Source organism: Alosa alosa, chromosome 7 (assembly GCF_017589495.1).
Source record: "Alosa alosa isolate M-15738 ecotype Scorff River chromosome 7, AALO_Geno_1.1, whole genome shotgun sequence".
Lineage (NCBI taxonomy): Eukaryota > Metazoa > Chordata > Actinopteri > Clupeiformes > Clupeidae > Alosa > Alosa alosa.
The window spans coordinates 28,233,061-28,260,069 of record NC_063195.1 but is presented as its reverse complement, the minus strand read 5'-3'; the positions used below and the strand labels follow the sequence as shown (position 1 = coordinate 28,260,069).

General features: G+C 43.0%; 1 protein-coding gene across 3 annotated transcripts; it reads left to right on the top strand.

The window, feature by feature from the left end:
- Positions 1-2,859: 2,859 nt before the first annotated feature.
- On the top strand, positions 2,860-25,569 carry LOC125297790 (GTP-binding protein 1-like). 3 transcript variants are annotated; one of them, XM_048248271.1, is made up of 14 exons: positions 2,860-2,911; positions 3,254-3,442; positions 3,978-4,089; positions 7,030-7,210; positions 10,303-10,486; positions 12,468-12,632; positions 13,355-13,478; positions 13,646-13,760; positions 16,060-16,204; positions 17,687-18,005; positions 19,038-19,216; positions 19,589-19,738; positions 21,191-21,241; positions 23,221-25,569. In XM_048248271.1, exons 2-14 carry the CDS (start codon positions 3,263-3,265, stop codon positions 23,323-23,325), a joined length of 2,010 nt encoding a protein of 669 aa, XP_048104228.1. In that variant the 5' UTR covers positions 2,860-2,911; positions 3,254-3,262; the 3' UTR covers positions 23,326-25,569. The 3 variants fall into 3 exon arrangements, with proteins under 3 accessions (XP_048104228.1, XP_048104227.1, XP_048104229.1); XM_048248270.1 differs by lacking the exon at positions 2,860-2,911 and adding an exon at positions 3,012-3,081; XM_048248272.1 differs by lacking the exons at positions 2,860-2,911; positions 21,191-21,241 and adding an exon at positions 3,012-3,081.
- Positions 25,570-27,009: the final 1,440 nt, after the last annotated feature.

The following is a 27,009-nucleotide window of genomic DNA, read 5'->3' as shown; positions in this document are numbered from 1 at the left end:
TGCCTCACATGAATGAATGTTTACACAATATATTGTAAACTGTTTATGCTTATTTTTGGCTGAAAAAAAGTGAGATTTGTGTCAACATATATATGCATCTGTATATATCAGCAATAATGTTTACTTTATGATGGACAGGGAAGCACAGACAGTGATTGTGTGAACTGAACTTAAATAATATATTGTCAATTTGAATATATGTCCATGACTTTCAATATTGTTCAAAACTCTCTACACATGTCTAAAATTGCTGTTTATATGGGTATACACAAACACACACACACACACACACACACATACATACATGTGGATGTTCCCGGTGATTAGCAGATTGATTAGACTGAAGTCTCACGACTTTCCAAAAAACAATACTATTGCAAAATGCTCCTTCAACTTTCCACTACTGCCATTTAGCCTGTTTGCTTGATACCTCTTTTTACAACTAGAGCTAGGGTTATTATGTAGCCTACAGAGAAACTACAGTTTCTGTACCGTATGTACTCAGCACACAGAAACCTCAACCGAGGTGAAATGCGAGGTGGATCTTTAATTTGCATCAAAATGTAATAGGTTCTTCTTCCTTTCACCATTCTACCAACCTACCAATTTTTTTTTTAAGTTATAGCCTGCTAGTTGTAGTCCAATTTAGTCTAGACGGATTTCAGAAAAAAGGCCTTCTATAAGAAGTGAGGAGCATTTTGTGGGTCCAAGCCTACCGTATATTTCAAGGGTGCTGAGTCCAAAAATGACTGATAGGCTATCATTATTAGCTTTTGCTGTTTGTTGGATCATCGTCATACAAGCTGATCAATTTTTACCACTTGTTGCAGCAGTGCGATTTTATCCCATGCTCATTTCTACAGGCTGTCTCTGTGCCTCCGCTCCTTAGCAGATAGACTACATTTTGATGTAGCCTGCGTGTGAAATGGTTTCGTGAGATGTAGGCCTACATGATATAGGCTATGGCCGTTTTATAGCGTGTTGGCGTATAGCTACACCAGTCCGCCCAAATGGCATACCGATCGAGTCCAATATGCGGGTACCCCTGGCTGCAGCTTGCAGATCGGGGCTGGGCTCAATGTGGGGCAGAGCGCAAAGTTGATCAGCTCAGCACAAAATCAGCTCGTCATTCCCTGCTGACCTCTGTGTCCGTCTATTTACCCGGACTCGGAGTTTTTCTCAAGGAAGAATGCTTCTCTATAAAAGCGTATCCTCCTACTGCCAACGTTAATCATGTCCCTTCCCGCCTAGCGTTTTAGAAGGCTAATCTGTTTCAAATCTTGATGATTTTATGAGTTCTCCCTGCTTACTGAAAGTCGCTGTGTGAACCTGCGTGACGTGAGTGCGAAATAGAATGTGAAATATTAAAATAATCGCATCGGACTTGGTGTGTACACTTTGAGTGCGAAAATTTCGCACTGTTATTTCGTATCGTATCTGGTGTGTACGGGCCTTAACGCGTTACTGGCATCACACACTCTGTGTGTGTGTGTGTGACCTGCCTGCACATCTCATAGCCTAGCCTACTGTATCAGAGATGGACTCAAGAAGTCACAACTGAACTTGTCAACTAACCACTGAACCTATACTAAGAGCCACATAAAGTGGGCTTAAAGCAATGCAGTTCTATCACCTTAAAATAACGGATTCAAACTGATGGTACTGATATAATACATGATGGTCTGACATATGAAGTCTGTCAATGCATGCCCAGAATTATATTGCACTGTGCAAAGCTGTTGATCAGGTAGGATCATGACCCTAGGTTGGTTTTTAACTAGTTGGGTACTGTGTAAGCGCTAAATGGGTTATATTGACACCAATGGTCATATGGACTGGATCTGCTCCCTGCTATCTTAATTCAATGATCAAGATATATCCCTACCACTGAGGTCTTCTGAGCGTCTGCTGTGTCGACCAGCAATACAGGTCAAATTCAAGACCCTTTTCCTCAGTGGTTCCTTATTGGTGGAATAAGTTGCCCATAGTGCTAAGTATAGGTAGCCTATACTCTTTTGCTCCCGTGATATTTATCCCAATCCGTGAATAGTGAAACCTATGTGGTGAAGCTCTTTCTGCCCCACATTGAGCCCAGTCTGAAGCTGCAAGGGGTACCCACATATTGGACTCGATCGGTATTTTTGGGGACTCTGCATTTATAAAACCCATAGCCTATATCATGTGAGCCTAATTAGTTTCACACGAAACATCAAAATGTAGTCTATCTGCACAGGCAGTGTGGGGATAAAATCGCACAACAAGTGGTAAAAAAAAAAAATGATCAGCTTGTATGACGATGATCCAACAAACAGCAAAAGCTAATAATGATAGCCAGGCGCAGTGAGCTTGCAGGCAGCTCACTGCGCTGGGATTAATTTGTGTTTCACCTCACTGTGTGTTCACCTTGTGCTGAGTGTGTTTCACTAATTCACAGAGTGGGATAAATTCAGAGACCAAATTTCCCTCACGGGATCAAAATAGTATACTTATACTTACTTACTATGAACCGAATACAACAAATTAGTTGCAATTAGTTTTGGGTTGGGTGATTTTCTCTCACAGATTGCTTAGACTAGTGTTGTTTGCAGGTTTGTATGCTCATCTGTCAGGTGGGCCACCAATGCCATATCATTATAAGTGCCAATCAAGTGCTGTTGGCAGTTATTCGTGTAGACCAAGTAAGTAGGATAGATGACAGCTGGGGCCCCAGTATAGGCTATTTCAAATGTTAACCAAAAGGTCATTTTGTATTTCACATAGTTTGTGACTTTTGTGTTCACAGAAAATGTGAATAAAGTCGGGATAGTAGATAAGAGATAATAGTCTATGCATTATTCATAAGTGGGCGTGTGCGTTGATATTGTCGAATCTGGGACAGTGGTACAAGCAAGGCCACGCAACGACCCAGCTGGTATGTGTGTATTTTAGGTTCAGATTTGAAGTTGCAATGTGTTAATGTTATGAAATGTGATGAACATAAACATTTAAATATTCCTAAACCAGATGCGTCTCTGCAAAAGCTACTTCCGTTGCACTAGACATGGATGTTTTAGTTTAAACACAAACTTTATAAACTTACAGGTAGCTGTTTTGCTAGTATTGTTAGCCAACACTTAGCAAGCTGGCTAAACTACGTTTAGCTTACGTTACAGTGTTTGGCTAGCTTGCTAGCTAACTTCTTGCTAGCCAAATTTACAGCCAACTGTTCATCAGTGCATTAATTGATACCAACCATTATTGTCTTCAATGACAGGTATTAGACATGGCGGCGACCGAGTCGAGTTTAAGCCCGAGTTCAATAGCAGTGGCAGACACTGTTGTACCTGCCTGCATGTTTGCTCCAGACCGGGGAAGCGACGATGATCCATCTGGAGGGGACTGTTATGAGGACGGGGAAGCTCACAATGGCGAGGCCGAGGATCATTTAGACCTCACTAGCAAGGTAGGCCTTTGTCTATTATCTGACATGACGTTCTCTAATATATCATTTAACGTTTCAGCTATTTTATTGCTGTCATTGCAAAACATGTTGTTCATGGTAAAATTCGACCAGTGTGTTTAATTGTGGAACTGTCTGGTTTTATGTACACAAGGTTAGCATTAGCAAGCTAACCGACTCTTTCAATGAATGACACGTAGCTAGCCATGTCAACATATGGTAACGTCAACAGAAAAGTACCATCTGGCCAATATTATGTCCACTTCAGTGTGCAGCCATGGTATTGATCATGTTAATTGACAAAGGATTTCACATTTTGTGCTTGCATTATTTGAATTATTCATTGACATATTATTTTTGCAATTTACCATGTTTGCTTCTGTTTGTTCTGTCAAGTTGGGAGCCAAACATAGCATTCATTTTTTATTTTTGACTTCCTGTTAACACAACTTACTTTGCATATTACTGTAGTAGCATACTATTTAACAGAAATGCCTTATTAACTTTAACAGAAGTGCCTTTTCAACTTGTCCTTCAGATGGCTCTGGTCAGTCCAACTGGAGAACAGTATGATGTGTTATTTCGACAGCTCAGGGAGAGGATGGATGAGGGTTGTGGGGAGACCATCTACGTGGTGGGAATGGGCTCAGGTTAGTTGCTCTTTGTGAATTTTGAAGCAACACAATGCATTTTTTTTTACCTCAAAACGACTGCTCAAACTCAGTCTGATTTACTGACTTACAATGTGGAGAATGATTTCACGTTGCCAATGTGTGCCTGGAATGCTAGATGTTGAATTATGTACTGTAATGTCATGACCCTTTTAGCCGCTTTTAGACTAACTTGGTACCATCTCCGTATAAAAAAGCTTTGAATATTGACCTCAAGGGGCATAGATGTCAATTCTTCCATGGTGTTTCTTTAAAGGAACACTAAGTTTTTGGGAAATTCGCTTATTTGCTCTCAACCCCAGAGTAGGTAATACATGACCTCTGATTAGTATTGCTGTTTATTTTTGAACTGCGATGCGAGTGCCAGCCAGCGGAGGAGGACACTTTGACAGGATAACTTACGAGGCAACCAGGACAGTATTGTATGCTTGCCTGCCCTTTTTCTGAGACAGCGGTGCCAAGCCCCAAAATGTAGACGAAACGCTGCAGTTACAGCTCAAAAAGTCAGCCTTAATATAATTTGTACAGCTCAACAATCGGGCTGAGACTTGTGACAAGCCACCCATACCTCCAGACGTTTTACAGTTAGCCCAGTGACCTTTTCACCTTCCCTGGCCACAGCACATGCTCACAGCTCTGACACCAGTGTGGTGTTACCATGGCCACCGTAAAAAACATTCTGGACACAGCCTCTGGGTACTGGGGCAATGAGTGGCAACTGCTTGGAGGCTGAACTCACAAGAATGCACTTGCTGAAATCGACATTGATTGTGGGCTTGGTGAGGGTTCATTGGGTGCCTCTTTTTTTTTACCAAAACCATGTGGCTCAAGCAGGTGAAAAGCATTCTACATTTTGCACTAATTACATTTGGATCGTTTGCGTCTAATACAGATTAGGGCTCCCTCTCTCATCAACCAGTTAGTCTCAGATCAATGTTTTTGAGTAAACAAGCCGTGCAGTCAGTTACCTCTAAAATGTCAGTGTGTGTGGCATTTTGAATAGTGCAGAGCTTTAAATTTGTTTCTTCCCCATGCTGACTTTTTACAACTGTGTTTTGATGGTGACATTTTCTCAAATCCTATGGGATGATTTAGCTCTTGCCTGCGCCCTTTGCATTGTGGCAGCGCGTTTTGTACACAGTGTGTTTTGCTCTCCTAAGCAGTGCTCTGTCACCCCCTCCTATTCTCAGCTGTCCCTATAGGTCAAAGGGCACCTTTGGCCGTCATGTTCTCTGTTTTGGGGGATCAATTTATGTCGTGGCTTAGACAGTGGGCACATACAATCCCACATAGTTGTTCATCCGCTGTCATGAAGCGTTTTACCACTCATCTCACTGTTAAACTGTTTTCAGACATACAATTAACTCCTGACATTTTCTAGACGCTAAAGGGTTTTATGTGTGAACCAAAAGTTCAGAATTATTGTACTAACCTTGTCTTGACACTACCAGTGAAAATGGCTAGTTGTTTTTGTTTGGATGGAATGTAGTACGCCCCTTATCTATCACCTCTGATCTCTCTCATGACAAATGATGGTGATATGACTACATTATGTTCTCCTCTGTTCTTGTCTCACCTTCACTTGTCACTGTTGTGCTGTCAGATCTTAGCCTGTTGGCCCGAAATGTATTACTCCCCTTTTTTTCCCTTTTGCATCTCAAAGAGTATGAGTATCTCAGGCCTACACTTCACACTTCCACACATCTTTAGTGGTTCCTCATTCTTCTCATTGGATCACAAATATGTTGAGGAACTGGTCGGCCAGTTGTTTGGTGCCTGTGTGGATTAATGGGATCTGCCGTCAATTGGAACCATTGCTGGCGGACCTGCAACGCAAATGTAAATGTGCTAACAGGTTCGTCTGGGTTCACCCAGACGACCACATACCATTTCAGTCCTTTGAAAATGACAGAAAAGCACAACCTCCCTGTGTTTTATCCTTAATATACTCATGCCCATTATTTGTGGAGACCTCAAATTAGAGGTGTGCACTCCCGTGGGAGTCCCGCAAGACCCCTGAATCGTGGCGCTAACGAGTGCGCCGTGGGAAACATTTTGAAAGCTGTTGTCGAAGCTCAAAGTCTAAAGCATGCGGAAGAGTGCACCTCTAGTAGGCTTTTTCAGATGTTCTAAAGAAACATTAAATCAGACATCTAGCAGTCTTTCTCAGTTCTGTGTGTCAGCTGCTCCTTTTGTGGGCCAGAAAGCAGAACTGAATATCCCTCCTGCATAGCTGTTTTGAGCAGGCTTTAAAGGTACACTGTGCAAGATTTTCACCTTAATATAACCTTTGCGAAACCAATTTGATGATAAACAAACTTGTAATAAGGGAATCGTTCACCTAGCATAGCCGTAGGGAGTCACTAATGAAAGAACCAGACACCGGGGCAAAATATTGCTGGAGTGGGACTGAAAAATCTGTCTTGCGCAGACCTCTACCTCAAATGTTGGCTCAACATACCGGTAAATAAAATATTACATTTAAAGAAAAAGTAATGATTGACAGCAAATGGGCCTTATAGACAACCAATGAACATGCTAGTATACACACTTTTAGTGGTTCAGTCATACTGAGGGCATGCTTGTCTTCCATCCTACAAAAGTTTGGGTTGGCTGCAAATGACACTTAATATGATATTTATTGATATTAATGCCCAAACATGGCTTTCCAGATACTGTGTTTTTCAGGTTGTAAAACTGAAATAATATAAAAAAAAATGTGAATATTAATGTTTTAATAAGGATTGAACCATTACTTATTCATAATATATTACCACACAGTGTATTACACAGTGTACTGTATATGTAATTGTCTCTTCTGTCACTTGTCCTTTTCTCTACCTGTCTGTACCCTGACCCTCTCTCTCCCTGTCTGTACCCCGACCCTCTCTCTACCTGTCTGTACCCCGACCCTCTCAGACGGCGGTGAGTACGGGCTGAACGAGCAGGACATGGAGGCGTCGGTGGCCACGGTGCAGTCGCTGTGCGAGCAGGTGGAGGCTGACCTCATCCTGCTGAGAGAGCGGGCAGAGACGGGGGGCTGCGTGCGCGACTACCTCATTCGTCGCCGCGTCGGGGACACCGACTTCCTGGAAGTCAGGTGAGAAGCAGCCAGAGAAAGGGGTGGGGACTCGCGATGACTCACGATGACTCACGAGACAGAAGTGGGAGAGACCCAAGCTGGCTTGATCTTGTGCTACAACCCACTGGCTGTGCAGACACACACACACACACACCACCCTCCTCTCAGATGGTATGTATACATGGGCAAACACAGGCCTTATGAAAGCCATAAGTTGGAGTGTTGTAGCAATGTGTTGTAGCAGGATTCTGAAGGGGTCTGTGTTTGTATGAGCTCAGGCCTGGCCTCTTCAAATGATGAAACTCCTGGAATTTGCATGACCATCAAACTTCATTTTAAAATTACGGATCCATTAATTTTTTCTGTTAGGCTGACATTTCCCAGGTTGCCAAATGATGGTCAAAATACACCCTACACATAGCCTACACCAGTGTTTCTCAAACGTTTTCAGACCAAGGACCACTTAACCAACAAAAAAAAAAAAATCACGGACCACCCAGCTAAAAAAATACAGTAGATCCACATTATATTACACAATAGGCCTACTCACTGAACCACCTTGCTTATTGTCTTTGCACCTTGCTTATTGTGTCAAGGATTCATATAATTTAAACTGGTATAGCTTACATAGGCACTGTTGCAGAACCCCGGACCCCACTTTGAAAAACACTGGCCTACACAATGACTGTTTCAACTCCTTTGTAACTCAAAACCCAAATAAGGAAGCGGGTGCACAGCCACTGAGTCTCGCAAGAAAGCGGCTAATTGAATAGCCTAGTTTGTCAAATTGTGAGAGAAGAAATGTTGTGATTAACACATCACATCATTACTGTTATTGAGTGTTGTTGATACACAATAGGCAAATTGTGTCCTTGGAACATAATCTGACAGCAGATTTGGAGTTTCGGAGGTAAGCTGCAGGCAGCAGGTTAGATACATAACTGGCATGCGTATCTCTATCGGTAAGGTAAAAGCAACGACCGAAATGTAGGGTTGCAAGGAGTGCATGAAACATGTTAAATATGCAAACACTGATTCTGTGCAAACACTGTCAAAATAGAAAAAAAAAACTTGTATTTAAAAGCTAAATGTTGACCGGTATGATGGGTGATCATGACATGGAATTAGCTTGGAGCAAGTGTGAATGTTGAAATGAGATTTGTCTGCTGTGTGAATGGTCCCCACACTTGGGTGTGAGTGTAGCCCGTCTCCTCTGTCCACTAGATGGCACTATCCTATTATTCCATTCCGCAGCAACTGTTCAGAGAGAATGGAGTTTGTTTTCATGGATTTATATTATAAGTATTTTTTTTTTAACCATAACCTTAGTGTAAAACAAAAACTAAGAATTGCCCCTTTAATGGATTTAAGTAAATATTGGACCAGCTGATATCTACATCATTGATACATTGATTGTGGCATTCGTTCATTCTGTTCGCTAGGAATGATGTGCACACAGAAGCACTCTGTCTGTGTTGATGGGGGGGCTGTACTACACTTTTCTCCTCCATTTTTTTTTTTCAGTCTTCCCTCTCTCTGCAAGCCTGTCACTTATTTTCTTTTTTCTTTTTGATGTCCTCTGGCCTCTCGATCCAATTTCTTTAGCTCCCACCACGGTGTGGTCATCTTGTATTTTATTTTCTCTCTCTCTCTCTCTCTCTCTCTCTCTCTCTCTCGCCTCTGCCACCTCTCCCCCTGTCACAGTCTCTTCTTCTGCTTTTCCTCGTCTCAGTGTCTCTGTCTTGGGGTGTCAAGCTGTTGTAGTCTGTTCAGTTTCTGTCTTGGGATCCATTCTACCTTCTCTTTCGCTTTCTCTGTCTGTCAGTTTGTTCTGTGTCTGTCCTGTGTTACTGGCAGTCTGAAATAGGGGATGTTCCATATTGTGCGATCAATGTCATTGATACTGATCGGAGATGACAAAGCCCAGTCATTTGTGATGGCATCTTCACTGGACTTTTACAGTCATTTGTGAATAAAATTCCAGTTTTATTAATTTTGAAGTATTTAACTCATTGAATGCCAAGCTGTTTTCTGGAGCTTTGTCCTAGAGTGCCAGCAATCTAGACCATTGTTGATGATTTTTGTACAGCCACAGCATATTCTATGTTATAGCTATGAACACATACAATGGCTCGATTAAAAGGTGAGACTTTAAGCTCCCGGTGGGTGCAAACTGTGTATTTCTACACGCCTCTGTTCCTGAGAAATCCCAAGCTAAACAGTGGCTAGTTTTCATCAATCGCTGTTTTTTTCTAGAAATGGAGATATAACGTCTTTCATGAAATATGAAGTGTTGCCTGTTACTTACTTGTGTAAACTTTCCGGGAAGTGATCAGCGAGACCTGGCGAGACTGCCACCTAGTGATAGACCCACGAAAATGGCCTGGTTTTGACCTGGCGTGCATCGTCACTGATTCAATCCAAAAGCGGCAACCGAAGTTATGATAAAATGTCCAGATTATGCGTTTTTCATGAGTTTTCGATCGTCATATATTTCATTTCCATTCATCACAGAGTTCCCAAAAATCACATATAAGGTGTGTTAGAGTGTCTAGTTTCGTAATTAAAAAAAAAAGCTAAAAACGTAATATTACGTTTTTGGCACTCAACGCATGGGAAGGAAAAAGGTAATATTACGTTTTTGGCACTCAGTGAGTTAATAGGAATCCTTTAGTTGTTGACAATTTTTTTTGGGGGGGGGGGGGGCGAACAGTAGTGAATACTATTTTCGCATGGTGAAATTTTCATACCATTGTTGAATTAAATATTAAAGAGAAGATATACTGAATGTGTTTTTTTTTCCTATCTCTAGTCTAAAATCAGACATCCAATTGCATCGCTGTCAGAACAGCAGATGATACTCATTGTGTTGCAGGGAGTCTATAACATGGCACAGAATCTCAGAGAAAAATGAACGTGTTAGTCAACTTGTAGAGTTCAAATGATGTACTTGACTGTTTGCATTAGCTCGTGTTTGAGGTATTAACGAATAAATGAGTATAAATGAATACATGTAAAAATGAATGCTAACAAATGTTTGTTTTGTCTGACCAGACCACATCCTGATGACTGTTGTCCTGGTTACTGATTAAGAACTCTGTGTATTCTAGAGTGGCCGTGGTGGGGAACGTCGACGCTGGTAAGAGTACGCTACTGGGCGTGCTCACCCACGGAGAGCTGGACAACGGCCGCGGCTTTGCCCGCCAGAAACTCTTCCGCCACAAACACGAGATGGAGAGCGGCCGCACAAGCAGCGTGGGCAACGACATCCTGGGCTTTGACCAACATGGACAGGTGGGCATCTTTTCAGTCTGACGAGGTAAACTGTGTCGCCAATGGCTTAATGCCACACTACCAACATCAGCGTTTCAGGTGGGATTCTGGGGGATGAGAGTGTTCCGGTTTCACTCTTTACTCTTTCATGGAATGATGAAGGTAAGGGAAAACACTAAGCAGGATTTTTTTATTTTTTTAAATCTCATTCTGTTGTATTCAAGTTAATTCTGCAAACCAACCACCACAAATGGAATTCAGTTCTGTGGGAAACACTGTACAGATTTATGTTTTCAACATTTAGCAGCAGTGGAGGTTCAGATTCAGTGTGACCTGGAAAGGGCAGAGAACAAACAAGGAACTGAAGTAAAGCGAACGTGTCAGCAAAAATACTGGAATAGAAACTAAATAGAAAATCTCCCATGGGAAAATGTTACATGATTATTGTAGCTTATCAGGTGGTAGCATTTCTTTATAAAGGGAACTGCAGTGTATCCAAGTAAATGGTGTTCTATTACATTTTTGTGCTACATTTAATTAATCACATTAGTTGAAATCAATAAAGCATTAAGCACAGGAATATAAATGACTGTTGGTTCAACTTGAAAGTAATGGTTTGTTTGTTTTGTCAACAAAGCACTGATTTGCATTATTATCTAGTCACAGTGCCTGAATAAAGTGAAGTTACACTTAATGAAGTTCTACTTATTTGACATCTGCTTAATGAAATTGATAAGTTGGTAAAATGTTCACACAAATATCCAGATTTTAAAAACTAGCTGCAATGGGCTTGGAAAATCCAAATTAGAATGGGCAGATTTCAATGGGCATACAGTCATAAATTCTCATGGCTTTTAAGGACCCGTGGGAAATCGACTAACCGTTAGAAGGTTTATTTGCACATCACTTTCCACGTTCTCCTTTTTAGCAACATTCAGACACACAAACATGATGCTGCATCTTAAAAGAGAACTTCGCTCGATTTCAATTTCACGTGCCTAGACGGAGTGCTGTTACGGTCCTGCTAGAGTTCGCACCCAGGCGGCTGAAACGGCGCAGGTTTTAAACGTGCTTTTAGCCTCAACATGTTCTGAGATGTCATTACAAGAGCCATGTCAACTGATTCCTTCCGAGTGAACACAGTGAATATGACCGCAGTAGATGTGAAAGAAATGCATGAAGTTGTGTTAATTCAGCCAATGCACATACTGTACCTCTTTTTAGTTCAAGAGATGTTGCATAAAGAGTCAAGGACATGTCTGTCTAGCTTTGCTTGGCTCCTACTGTAGTAAAGATGATGAATAATAAGTAAAGGTAGAAAGTAAAAGGGAGGGAGGAGGTACAAAGCTTCATGGTCATGAGATTGGTTTAGATGGTGACAACTGTTGACAACTATACCCTTACAATTGATTAAACAAATATAATTTCACTAAATCAGTGATGATGGAAAGTTATTACATGAACTTTTTTAACCTCCCCACCAACGTAATAACTTCCGGCAAAACGTAATAATTATTGGGTTATTACGTTGGTGAGAAGTTATTACGTTGGAGGGTTTAAAATGTGCAGATTTTTTATTGTGTTTCTGGTTTATTATGTTGGTGGGACGTTATTACGTTGGTGGGTGTTACAGCCCATGTATACATCTAATCAGTCAAGCTTTTAAGACCAATGTCTGTCTGGCAGATTTGCCAAACTGCATTATTTTACTGATAATACATGTGGCCTGTGGCTGACTCTACAATGACCCTACAATGACCCTAGGGTTGTAAGAGATCATGGACATGGTAATTTTATGCACATCTATCACACTCGCTTGACATAATAGCATGCATTGCATATATGCAGCATAGCGTTCATGTATTATTTAAATAAGAACACTTTGCATGATGACTGGTGAAGCACTCAATGCTCAAAACTCACTTTTCCGTGTCCAGGTGTTCCTGGCTTGATCAGTCACAGTTTAGTACACACCTGTCTCGTCTTGCCCCCATCTTCTCAGGTGGTGAACAAACCAGATAGCCACGGCGGCAGCCTGGACTGGACCAAGATCTGCGAGCGCTCCTCCAAGGTCATCACCTTCATCGACCTGGCGGGTCACGAGAAGTACCTCAAGACCACCGTGTTCGGCATGACTGGACACCTGCCGGACTTCTGCATGCTCATGGTGAGATGGCTGAGGACGAGAGAACCAAAGAGGGAATTGGCAGAGAGCGATGAGGACAGAGTTGGGGCCGAGAAGGAGGAAGAACTAGCTAAAGAGCAGATCAGGAAGAGAGGAGGAGGAGGAGCATGTTGCCAGTGGAGTGAGGAGGGAAGGGAAAAAGACCAAAGGATTCACAGTTTTATTTATCACATGCATCACTCTTCAGAGTACTGCAATACCAACTGATGATGCCACCTAGAACACTCCACAGCTGAAGTGTAGAAGGCCCTCAAGATAGATGTTGACACCTTACATTTCTACAGCTGATGAAGGAAGTAGAGGAGGGGGCAAGAGAGCCTGGAGAGGAAGCCCAGAGGAAGAGAAAATGAGGGAGGATAAAACCGGGAGGCTGGATAGGTTGGATTCGGAATACATGAAGGGATTATTTAGGCTGCATTTCACTAATAGGTGTTGGTATTGAGGTTGTTGTACGGTGTTTACGGCGGTTCGTACATGAGTTAATCGCATATCTAAAGATGATATCCATTGCTTGGCATCTGCTCTTTTGTCCCTCTCTGTCATTGTTTGAACATTTGAAAAGGTCATTCTTAAGAAAGAACTTACATTCAGGAATGTGTAGGATCTTTTAGTCACCATTATGTCTTGACCTCTGCTTCTTCCCCACTTTATTTTCTCTCTCTCTCTCTCTCTCTGTGTGTCTCTATCTGTCTCTGTCTCTCTAGGTTGGCAGTAATGCAGGGATTGTGGGAATGACAAAAGAGCATCTTGGCCTGGCTTTGGCATTAAATGTCCCCGTGTTTGTTGTGGTCACAAAAATAGACATGTGCCCAGCCAATATTTTACAAGGTGAGAGAGCTCTGCTGCAGCCATTTGCAAATAAAACACCTCATTATCACGGATAAGTGAACCTTTCTTTAAACAAGGCTAAGCTAAACAGCTTCACCTTTATGTCTTCAGAGTGCGTAGAAAACAAGGATATGTGTAATGTCCGTGTGTGCTTCTTTTTTTTGTAGAGACGCTGAAATTACTGCAGAGGTTACTCAAATCTCCGGGCTGCAGGAAAATCCCTGTCTTGGTACAGAACAAAGATGACGTTATAGTCACCGCCTCCAACTTCAGCTCAGAGAGGTAGGCCTGTCTTCGGACCACTTCACTACGCATGCTATACTTTGACCGCTCCTATCTGCGCTGAGTTATTCATTCGTGTACGTTCAGTTGTTACATGCGTCTAAATTCAGATGGGATAGGCAAGGGCAAAGAGATTAAGACCGCACTCAGTGTTTGCCCAATCAGTACAATTAGGGCTGAAGCTATGTTACACTTTATCTTGAAACGATGTGAACAACCGACCATATTACGTATTTAATTTTGAGGTAATAGTATAAGCGAATAGGAAGTGATAGTACAAGGGCGGATCAGTTTGTACCGTCAAGTCCATAGGTAAAATAACAATGGCGTCTGCCTTCAACAAACAAAGATGTATGTCCTGGTGGGGACATTTAAAGGCAGATTACTTGTGTAAACAACAGACTTTGAGGGGGTGGCTAAAGAATAAATTAAAAGTCGCTTAGATCAGCGGAAATAGTAGCGATCTGTATAGAGAGCAGGGCTTGTGCGCCACGCTGTGCTCCTTAGTGAACGGTTACTCGCATCCTCTGCATGGTCTATGGTCAGCATTTTTGTGGGGGATGGAAATTGTGGCTTGGCTTGGGCTGGCCCAGTTAATTACAACTTAAAAAGCACACACACACACACACACACACACACACACCAGAGCTCCTCAGAGAGCCGTGCTTTCACAAGAATATTCAATCAGGGCCTTTTCTTTTCTTTTCTGTTCTCTTTAATTTGATTTCAGATGAGCCTTCACAGCCAAACGCTTCATTCCGTAGATTGGAACCCCAGATCATTTCTTTCAAATGGAACAGGCCTATAGGGAAAGAGAGGGTGTTGGAATTTTTCTCATCATTTTGTATGTCATATCCGATCCCAGCTTATATTTTCATAGTAGCGTGACATAAAATGAAATCAGAAAAGTACCTGCGGGTGGGAGACCGCATAATGGCAGTTTTTTTTAGAGGTCAGAGCTGCCAGGTCAGCTTCATGTGTGTTGTGTCTGACCGTGTCATGTTTGGTAAGAGACGTGTAATCAGGGGCAGATTAAGGTGGTCATGGGCCCCTAGGCTACATTTTCTGTGAGCCCCCCTCCCACAAAATGGCCTACCACATAAGGCAACATACAGTTGAACCAACATCACTGCAACGTTGGCACAGCAATAGCTGAACAACAAACAGGCCTACTCACACCAGGCAGCATCCTTACAGAGCAGCAATTGAACCACCAACTACTAATAAGACAACGTCCTTACAGCAACAACTGGCCTACCCACAACAGGCAGCAGCAGTTGAACCACCAAATAAATATTCACAGACAAGACATCTTTGCAGACAACTTCCTTACAGCAACAACTAACATAAAACAAAAAACATAGCCTACGATTTGCTACACCAGCAGACAGTTTATAATAATCGACAACAAATGCAATAATGCCATAGCAGTTATGAACTAGGCTACATATTCCTACCTTTAGACGTTTTTCTTCATTCTTGTGGGCATTGTTAGCATCCCTTGTGTGACAGTTCTCTATGCTTTCTTCATGTGGTTTAGGCTACTCAAACACACAGCAGTAGGCTTTTTTGCAGGAGATGTTGTTCTTGCTGTTCTTTAGATCTTACACTAGAACCTTTCGCTTTTGAGACCCGCTCTCACATCTTCTTTCCGTCATTTTCTCAAGGTGTCCAACGGAACTGTAGCCTAGGCCTATGAATGACGTATAATTTTTTTAAAACCTAATCTGACCGTGAATTTCCACATCTTTACCCAATCAGTGCCTTTCTACATTAAATATTTATTTTGGGCCAATGAAGTGTACGTTTTATTCTCTTATGTAAATTTGAACTAATTATTTATTTATTTATTTTTTTATGGCCAGTGGGGGCCCCCTGGCAGGCTGGCACATGTGGGACCTGCAGCCATATCTAGCCTATGCATTGATCCGCGCCTGCGTGTAATCGTGCTGCATTATGAACAGCAGGACTGCTTTTGGCAGTGGATGGAATCTATTCCATTTTGCCAATGGATGGAATCAATCTCCTGTGCTGGAAAGCATGTGAAGTTGTGACCTTTTAGAGATGCTGAAATGGCAATGTCTTTCTTTTTTCTTAATATCTGAAAATTACTTTTTGGTGTTGGATGTTTCTGGAATTGGAAGCAGTCTAAGTAACCTTGAGGACTGTGTGTGTGTGTGCGTGTACGTGTGTGTATGTGTGTGTGCGTGTCTGTGTGTACGTATGTGTGTGTGTGTGTGTGTGTGTGTGTGTGTGCGTGTGTGTGTGTGTGTCTGTGTGTGTGTCCACATTCCGGTAGAATGTGCCCCATATTTCAGATCTCCAATGTGACGGGAGAGAACATGGATCTGCTGAAGATGTTCCTCAACCTGCTGTCGTCCAGGACTACGTTCCGGGACGACGAGCCAGCCGAGTTTCAGATCGATGATACATACTCAGTACCGGTGAGGGGAGATGAAGAGACACACTCACACACACACTCCAATCCATTTCCTGTGTCCTAATACAGAATTCATTCAGTATATCCTGATTACCTCTTACCTATCTCCAGTCTCCTCTGTGTTGGTATAAAATGTATTAGCAGCCTTCTTCAGCATGGGTAATTCAGATGAATTAGGGATGTAAAGGTACACCTAATATATAATAAAATATTATTTGTACCAAACCGGTTACAGGATGTTAGGTTCAATACAGATGTGTACCGAATATGCCAAATGCAGTCTTTAACAGAAATCAACAGTAAGCTTTTTTGCATGTGGACCATGATTCAAATTTGAGTTCCCAGATAAACATGATAAGTGGCGGACCATATGTCAGTTTAGCCCATAGGTTCTCAAAGTGCGGCCCGGGGGCTAATGGCGGCCCGCGGAAACATTTCTGGCGGCCTGCGATAACATCTGACAACATCTGTGAAACTTTTAAAACTGTACAACTGTACTGTGTGATTTTGAAAAGAATGAATCTCCGTTTAGTGGTTTTTCGTGGCCGTCAGGTTTTCCTGTGGTGCTTTGGTAGCTGGAATTGGCCCTGAATAAGGCCTATGCTGATAAGAAGCAAGGCACACTGAGAGTTTGTACTTGAAATGGACTGCAACCAGAACTGTTATATCCCAATTTTTTTTGTTGAGGGTAGAGAACCGCAGGGATTGTGTGTGCATTGCATTTTAGCCAGGTTTAGCCTCAGTTATGAATTAAAATCTGTTTAATGCAATAAATATAAACTGTAGAGATGCAACCTGGTCATTAAAATTATTACAAATGGGATTTTTTTCCAGGTTTTTTTTTCTTTTTCTCCCCCCACCCCTTTGGCGGCCCTCAGTTCAATGTTGGGTTCCTGAATTGGCCCTCACCAATCAAAACTTTGAGAACCCCTGGTTTAGCCAATTAACCTATTCTAAATACCATTCCTGTTACACATCAGTAATATTGTTAGTGAACGTTAGGCTAGCAGTACCTACAGGCTTACTGTGGCGAACATGAACCGAACCGTGATTTTTTGTGTACCGTTACGAATCCTACTTACTGTTCTCACTGTGTGGACAAAGTAGTGTTGGGTACCGGTCTTTTCATTCAAAGGGATTTGAGTTTTGCTAAATGACTAAGTCCTAGTATGCTACTCTGGTGTTGCCCTGTTTCCTAGTCCAGGGGAAGCGCGCTTCTTCTTCATCTCCTCATAATTGTCTGTTACTGGACTTGGAAGTGTCTTGTATGCCCAGAATGTCTGGATGTTGCCAACTGTCTAAATATTTTTTTTTTCCTCTGAATGTTGTAGTGTTGGCACAGTGGCGACTAATAATTGTAATTAGTGTATTTTTTTCACTAGACTCCTAGAATCTGCCGAGGTGTTTTTTTTCTTCTGGGTGAAACTTCTGTCACTCACATAGCTTGTGTGTGTGTGTGTGTGTGTGTGTGTGTGTGTGTCCACAGGGTGTGGGCACGGTGGTGTCGGGCACCACGTTACGCGGGCTCATCCGCCTCAACGACACCCTGCTACTGGGGCCGGACCCCCTGGGCGCCTTCATCCCCATCGCCGTCAAGTCCATCCACCGCAAGCGCATGCCGGTCAAGGAGGTCCGCGGTGGCCAGACGGCCTCCTTCGCCCTCAAGAAGATCAAGCGCTCGTCCATACGCAAGGGCATGGTCATGGTGTCGCCCCGGCTCAGCCCGCAGGCATGCTGGGAGTTTGAGGCCGAGATCCTGGTGCTGCACCACCCTACCACCATCTCGCCGCGCTACCAGGCCATGGGTACGTGACGTGACGTGAGCACCCCCTAGTGAGCGGGAAGACATATTACACATGACCTTACAGGAGTGAACCAGGGAAGAGACTGGAAATGTAGAGGATAAGGGAGAGTGTGATACTGAGAGATAGATAGATAGATAGATAGATAGATAGATAGATAGATGATGCCCAAGGGGAAATTCAAGAAGAGGGAAAAGCCTAAAAGTGCAGTAGGTACATATGCCCAAAGCTCAAAGCATGGAAAGTATTCGACCCAAGCTGGCTGCTGAGCTGAGTGGCTAGACATGCCCATAAGGACTTTGGTATTGTATAAAGCAAGGACACCTTTACTATTAGTACACATATATGCAAGCCAAGTGCTAATGACAAGTTATCACAAGCTGATATATTTCCCATTCAGTGGGAAACTATTTATACAGTAGTGTGTTTATGGAACATAGTATACAATCGTAAGGTTTGGATAGCCTTTGGATAGTGTTTTCCACAGATGCCTGGTATAGTCAGTGTTTTAAATACCTAACAGCAGCATGTCTAATATTATTCGCCCTTGACTTGTGAAGCCCTCCGATGCTTGTGGATTAAATGTGAAGTACAGCCTCCACTGCTGCTGCTGGTCTATGAGGCTGGCTGAAAAACAAACTAACTCATCTGAATGAATCTGGCTGTAGACTTGCATTAGTTTTTTTTAGTAAACATTTCTCTTCCTCTAATCGCTGTACAGCAGAGGTGCCAAAATCCTCTCCTGACACACTGCATGGTAGAAAGGGAGCCTCTGCCCTACGTTGGGCAACGCCGCTCTACAGCAACAGGCCCAAGTGTGTCAAATGAGTTTTGAGGGCAAATAAAAACGTAATAGTAATAACAACTTTGTCTGGCATAGTACTTTTTTTAGCATTACAAGCTTATTTAGCATTAGCTCCTTACATTGGGCACAATCGTGTAAAATAATACAGGATATGTAAAAAATGCTATAAGCACATTATGCTATTATGACTGACTATATTATAAATGGCTCCTGTTCTCTCTGGGCCCCAGTGCACTGTGGCAGCATCAGGCAAACGGCCACCATCCTGACCATGAACAGGGACTGCCTGCGCACGGGGGACAAGGCCCTGGTCCACTTCCGCTTCATCAAGACGCCCGAGTACCTGCACTGCGACCAGAGGCTGGTCTTCAGGGAGGGCCGCACCAAGGCCGTGGGCACCATCACCAAGGTCAGTGAGGAACGAGGACTCTCCAGGGTGCCCAGAGGAGGCACTCGTGCCCTCCGGCCTTAAACGGGCCTGGACAGTTGGAGAGGTTGTGTATCAGTTGCTGTGGGCAGCTAGTTAGTTGCTGACCTCCAAAAAACGCCAAACATAAATTCATATCAAAGTTTGCTTAGCCAAAAGCATAGCGATATAATTGCCTATTGTGATATGATGTCATTTTTGTGAAATACTTGTACCGCTGTGTCCAAACAGCGTTGCACAACATCATCTTACTTGCTGTGCTTTAAGTATTGCATTTATTTTTTTGACCCTCTCGTCAGCTCTCCCCTAACTAACTTGTTTGTTTGTTTGTTTGTGTTGTTATTTTATTTACAGTTATTACAGTCGCCCAACAACCTGCCCTCCCACTCCAAACCCCAGCAAATGAAAATGCAGTCCAGCAAGAAGACGTCACCGCATGGAGACGGAACGACAGCGCCAAACGAGGAACCAGGGTTATTAGAGGGCAACCAAAGCTCTGCACAGGTGACAACAACAACAACAACAACAATATCAAACAATATCAAAAACTGGAAGTCAGGCCAAAGCTAGGTGGAGGGAAAGAAATAACTAAATACTAAGAAATTATAAGAATATTTAAACCCCCTGCATGGTCACAGACTATGTATCTATGTAGACAATCAGAGATAGCATTCTTTGGCAGCAAGGCATCGAGGCACACAGTTCATACCTGGTATCTTCATGCCTGCTACAGCAAGTGACTCGTTACACACTGAAAGCTGCCAGCTGCCAGCTCTATTTACCTGATAAGCCGAGCCTTATAGGAATGTTCTCATGTAATGTTAGTCTTAGCTATGGATCCTAATGTATTCACAGCCGTCAGGACATATCTGCATGACATGTGAGTGTGAATCCTCAAGTAAGAGAGGTGCAGAAAGAAACAAATGCTGCTGTAGGGCACTGTTTTCCTTTCCGTGGTGTACTTCAGGTCTCTGCAATGCATGCCGGTCTCTATTTTCTTCATTCTGATATCTCTACGTCAGCCGGTTCCTCAGGCGGTCTAAATCTTCTCTCTGTCCTTTCTGTCTCCTGTCCTCTCCTCTCCTGTCACTCCCTCTCTTTTTTTGACAAAAATATTCTTTCTCACCTTTCACCTGCATTTCTTTTCCCCCACATTTTTTGCCACATGGACTTAAATTCCATCCATTCTATGCTGTCACTGGTCCCTTCCCTCCTTGTCCTCCTTCCTCTTCCTCTTCTCTTCCCCCTCTCCTCCTCTCCTCTCTTCTTCCCCTCTCTTCTCTTCCTCCTCTCCTCTCCTCTTCCCCCTCTTTTCTCTTCTCTTCCCTTCCCTCTCCTCTTCCCCCTCTCTTCTCTTCTCTTCCCTTCCCTCTCCTCCTCTCCTCTTCACTCTTCTTCACCCTCTCTTCTCTTCTCTCCCCCCTCTCCTCTTCTCCTTTCCTCTCTTCTTCCCCCTCTCTATTCTTCTCTTCTCTTATCTTCCCCCTTTCCTCTTCTCCTCTCTTCTTCCCCTTCTCTTCTCTTATCTTCCCCCTCTCCTCTTCTCCTCTCTTCTTCACCCTCTTCTCTTTTCTCCCCCCTCTCCTCTTCTCCTTTCCTCTCTTCTTCCCCTCTCTATTCTTCTCTTATCTTCTCTTCCCCCTCTCCTCTTCTCCTCTCTTCTTCCCCTTCTCTTCTCTTATCTTCCCCCTCTCCTCTTCTCCTCTCTTCTTCACCCTCTCTTCTCTTCTCTCCCCCCTCTCCTCTTCTCCTTTCCTCTCTTCTTCCCCCTCTCTATTCTTCTCTTATCTTCTCTTCCTCTTCTCCTCTCTTCTTCCCCTTCTCTTATCTTCTCTTCCCCCTCTCCTCTTCTCCTCTCTTCTTCCCCTTCTCTTCTCTTCTCTTCCCCCTCTCCTCTTCTCTTGTCCTCTTCTATTCCCCCTCTCCTCTCCCCTTGTTTTATTGCTGCCACGTTAGCCAGTGGGGGAGGAGGACTCGCAAAGTAGAGACGGCAACAAAGAGAACAAGGTAAAGAAAGAGAGAGATTTTTGTTTCTCCTGCTGAATAACATGAAGGATGCCTGTTGTGTTCCCCCAACTAAAAGAGAACGTGCGTAACGGCTGACTGGTCTAAACACACCTTGTAATTGGAACGTCAAGCATGAGGAATCGTGTAACCAAAGTGACTACATTGGTTACACAAGAACCTTAATTTAACACTCAGATGTGTTCGGCAGAGCAGAGATCTACAGCCTTTTCCATAATGTGAGGTTTTCCTGTCAGAACTTCACATTTACAGAAACTCATTTGATCTAGAACAATGTGTTCCGTGGAAAAATCACACAGTTTGTGTGACGCGCCCTTGTCAGTATTGCACGGATTATCCAGCAGAATGTCAGTAATCAGAAAGAATTGATGCCCATTCACTTGCACAGTGTATAAAAAGAAATGCCCGGAGAATAGCGTCGACTACAAAACACACCGAGTTTTGTCGGCTTGAGCATGAGGACTTTACACAACAGTTGTCATTTTGAGCTAAACTTTCATTTGCGCAATGTAATCGTCTCACACATAGATCAGTCATGAAGCCAATTAACACCAAGCCTGTCTGTATGCTGTCACCACGGCAACGTAGTCACCAGAGCAGATAACCCTCCCTTCTAGAAACCTAATAGAAATAGAAATATAAGGAAAGGAATATAAATGGGTCCTGCCATAGAGAATCTACAGTAATAGCATTATTTATAAAATAGGCATATAGTCAAAGGCCACTGGCTTTATATAGGGGATGATAGCGCTAGCAGAGGCTGTGTTTGCGTGACCCAAACATTTGCTGACGGGCTCAGTGTAATTCTTATCACTGGGGTATAGCGCTGAGCTGGCGTATCACTGAACCTGATGAGTTCTGGGACAGCTCCGCTTTTGTCAGATGGGCTCCTCCTCATCAGCCCTGACTGTGCGTCACCGCTGGGAGATGGGGGTCGGGGGGGGGGGGTCGGGCGTCGGGCCCGGTGTTATCAGGGAAGGAGATGAGCTGCGCGGACGTCTAATCTTAACACTCAGTATCAGGCCTCCTGCAGGGCTGCTGATGGAAATAGTACATTTATCTTCTCTCTCTCTCTCTCTCTCTCTCACGCTCTCTCTCTCTCTCACACGCTCTCTCAATTCAGTTCAAGTGAGCTTTATTGCCATTACAAAATGCTCTGCTTCACCAAAGCAGAAGAGTGAAACTTCCTCTCTCTTACTCTGTCTCGTTTACTCTTTAATAGTCTCACCCTGTCAGTCGTACACGCTGACATGTCACCTAAACCCTTCTCAAGTTTCTCGCATGTCAAAGATGTATCCCTCCCTCATCACTGTAATAACTAAAAGCGTCGAGTCTGTTTTAACAGCGGTGTGACTTTAACTAGTGTAGAAGTCTGAGCATGATTTAACAGCTTCAGTAGCAGCAACAGTGCCACTTAAAATCTACTGCTCCCAGGCCACCCCTCTCACAACTTCTCTCAAATAGCATTACAGCACCTCAAGTGTGACAGAAGACAATGAGTTGTGATCTATACCAGCTTCAGACCAAGTGAATGGAGAGCTGAGGTCAATGCGGAGCTCACCAGGGGTCATCTTTAAACAGTTCTCATAGTGGGCCATGGATGTCTCTCTCTGATTCTTTAGCTATCTGATTCTCTCTCTCTCTCTCTTGATCTGATTCTTTAGCTATCTGATTCTCTCTCTCTCTCTCTCGCTCTCTCTTGATCTGATCTGATCTCTGTCTACGTCTAGCTCTCTCTCTGTCTCTGATTCTCTATTTGATTACTCTGATGTGATTTTTCTTGGTCTGATCTCTCTGTGTCTGTTTTTCTCTCTCTCTCTCTCTCTCCCTCTCTCTCTCCCTCTCACTCTCTTTCATTCTCTGAATCTCTACCTGATTCTTTCTTTCTCTTGGTCTGATATCGCTATCTCTCTCTCTCTCTCTTGGTCTAATATTTTCTCCCTCTCTCTCTCTCTCCGTAGCCAAAACAGGGTGGTGGTGGGCGACGGCGAGGAGGCCAGAGGCACCGTGGTAAAGGCCTCACCAGCCTCTTGGTGCCCCCTGCTGCTGGAGCAGGAAGCGGCTAAAACAGCCTCATCATCACATCCACCCCCTCCTCCCTAACTGACATCTCCGCTTCTCATCACCCCATCCTCCAGCCAGGACATCCTGCTCTTTCATTTCTGGCACCAGGGATATTTTTTCATTTCAATTTTTGGCATTCAAGGGGAGCCCTCTTGCTCTCCAACCAAGCCAGTAGAGGACTATTCTCAGACTATTATACAATAATCGCTGATCTTCCTTTTTTATTCCCCTTTCAGTTTCATTTTGTTTTGAAATGTGTTGCCATTCTCAAAGCCGTTTCGCCTACCCATAATCATTGTATTTAACAACCCATTCAACCCCACCCCCCCCACTCCCATGGTGCCCATGTTCCCCACAGACCCAATCATAGTGCCCCGGCCAAATCCTTGTTTGCATTGGACTCCTCGTTTATTTTTCACAGTCCAGTTTTGCCAGCAGGTCCTGTCGATATGGAACACAAAAGAGAGGGATTTTTTGTTGTTGTTGTTGTTGTTTGAATGTTGGCCATACCTTGTCTGTGAAAACTAGCCTTTGTTGGGAATCGATGGTGTTTTTAGGAGTGTTTCCTCTTGCCGTGTACTGTTACATCCCCATGGAAGAAATTCAGCTAACCACAAGTTTCATTAGAGTCCTGTTTTTTTGTTGTTCTTACCCCAGCATTGAACAATTATGTAGCCAAAAATTAGGATGTTGACTGAGAACTGCTTTGTAAGCCACTGTAAAATGATAGTTCCTCAGGTCTGATGGCATTAGTTGGTAGATAATACATTTATACAGTACGGTGTTCTCCACTTTGCAGTTTGAAGCTGAGTATTGATAAAGACTGAATATTTTACTTTTTAGATTTATACCTGCAGAGATTTTTCAATTTATTACCAAATCAAGACCTGCTTTTGGTGAGTTCGAACACTTTTTTTTTTTCAGGGAAAAAATTAGTAGATGTGTCTTTTGTAAGTCTTTATGAAGAGATTTGAAGGTTCAGTTTAAATTCAAGGTCAACATGATACTCCTAAGCCTTGGATTCCTCCTATTTTTCCAGTTATAGCCATCAACATTCAGATATTCAGCGTTTGAAACTGCCTTTTTTCCCATGAACAATGCCATTGAGAATGAGTTTTAGTTTCGAAACTCGTTCAGTGGTGTGTTTGTGATTTACACAATTCTGCTCTTTGCCAAGACCAGAAATATTGTGCCCAACATACCCATTTGTCTTGCACCAGTTAAATTGCTTTAAGGACTAGGCCTAAATTCCCAGTGGTAAGGAAACCAGGTTAAAAAGTGTGGGTTGTTTAGACAATAGCAAGGTTAAGAAGTTTTTTAGGTTCTAGCGGTTCTCTCCCCTGCATGGAACTGATGGCAGGGGACTTGCATACAGGGAATGCAATCTAAGTTTTTAGAAGTGATGCTTTGTTTTCATTGTGTTTTTGTTTTGGAATTGGTATGAAAGAAATTAACTTTTATTTGATGAGGCATTTTATAAGAAAATTTGGTAAGGCGACTGGGACTATGAAGTTCCCTTCCACCCCATATGTTGATGAGGCTTTGAGTTCAATAGTTTCTTATATTTGACAAGCTTTTATACATCAGTTTTGTCAGTTTCCATTAACAGACTGAAATCTCTCAGCAAGATGTACAAACTGAAGTTTCCCATGTGGATGTACTGCATTAACGGGTTGTTGGTGGTTGGTCAAGAAAGTGGCATTGATGACGAAAGCTTTAGCGGTTAGAAAGAAAGTATTACATATGAAAGAGGCAGCTCAAGGATGGTAGTATTCAGAGGAGGCACATCTGACCCCAAGGTTTCTGATTAGCCTAAAGAACTGGTAGCATTATTCCAGAAATGTGTATTTGTGTCACCCACTTGAACCTAAAGCACCAGCTTCATAAGCTAAACAGGCTTGGCCGGGGGGTTATGGATTGTAGCAGCTTAATCGTCCAAGAGTTGAAGCAATTTCTTGCCAGGTTTAAATTCTTGTTTTATTCTCATTATCAGGATGTGCCAGACTTTTGTGTTGGTTTGGATTTTTGGAAGGTTTTTTTAATTATTGGTTTTTATTGCGGGAAACCAAAAGGCAGGATCATTTCCCCCCTTTTTAAGTTTTTACTGCATGGATTAATTTTTTGACGAAGAAGTAGTTATTGTATGTATGTACAAAAAACGGCAAAAAAGAATGCTATTTAACATTGGCAACAAAAGGTTTGTGTTGTACATGCTTTTAATTAAAAAAAAAGAAATGTTATTTTTATATGTTGTGGACTATATTTCTTAATTCATCTTCTTAATACATGTTTTGACCCATAATGTTTCCTGTCTCTCTCCACTGTCCTATCGATATAAAGGCAAAAGCCCCAAAAATATACTTAAAAGAAAGAAGACGAGTAAGGACTAGATGCTTTCTGAAGTACTTCTGCACGTGCAAAGACTACAAGCTTTAATAGGTCCTTTATTTATCAGTGCAAGGTCTGAAGGCTTTGTTTGGTCCTTGAGCTAGTAATGATATGAGGGCTTTTCTTGTCATGGACTATTCTCTTTTGTCATACTTGAATCTCAGTATTCTATTTTTGGTGGTAGGTGACGGCTGGAGGTGTTTTGAACAAAAACTCATTTTTGAACAAATTTGCACAACGTGGTTATGATGCTATCCGGATTTAATCACGATTTAGCCAGTCGTCTTCTATGCCAACAATAATTACCATTAGTAATTTAACCGTGCAAGCAGGTTCATCGAGGGACAGAGACACAAGGAGAGGCTGTGCAAAAGCCCACATAGCTCTACAATGACACGATTTCATCCAATTTAGGTAGTCCAATATAGAAAATCATTGTGTGGTGGTCAGTGTTGATATTGTGGTGGTCAGTGTTGATATTGTGGTGGTCAGTGTTGATATTGTGGTGGTCAGTGTTGATATTGTGGTGGGCGGCCACAAATAAGTCCATGTATGGGAAACACGGAGTCTCACTCTTGAGGACGTTAGCCCATCTGGAGGTCATAGCCAACTCCAATAACCCAGATCAGAGTTTCTTAAAACATGGGCTGTGGACCAACAAGGAGATTGCTTGTCAAGTTATGTCTGGTACTTCTACATTCAGTATTGAGCGGTAATTCAATGTTTGTGCACGTCTGGATGAGAGAATCTGAAACTACTCTGCTGTTTGCTGTCAGTTTTGATGCTTGATGTCCCTGGATCTCCCCGCTGGGCTTCAGCAGTGTCTGCATTGAGAAGAAATTTGGGACCATATTTGCAGTCATTGCTCAGCATCAGACAGTAATGCTCTAAGACTGAGACAGCGTTTTACAGGTGTGAAGCGTGTGAGAATAGTACTGGTAATCAGCTTGGCCAGGAACATAGACCATGTGATGATGTTGATGGGGTTGCCCACTGCTCCTTGTGGAAGTTCCACTTTGACCCCCCCCCCAATTCGATAGATCCTGGTAGACTCAATAATTGGCCCCTCATACAAAAGGTGTAGGACCAGACAAGAGGCTGTAAAGACTGTGGAGCGGCAGCCTATTTGGGAGCGCTGTGTGAGTTCACGGAGCCCAACCTTTTTTGCTGTGCGCTCCCACTGTGTGTGATGTGATTGCTTCGGCAGGGCAGCCTTTCAGCTTTCTGTCGCTAAGAGGATGAGCCCTACCCCCTGCCTCACCCGCCACCTTTTTACTGCCGCCTGCGAGGCCATAAAG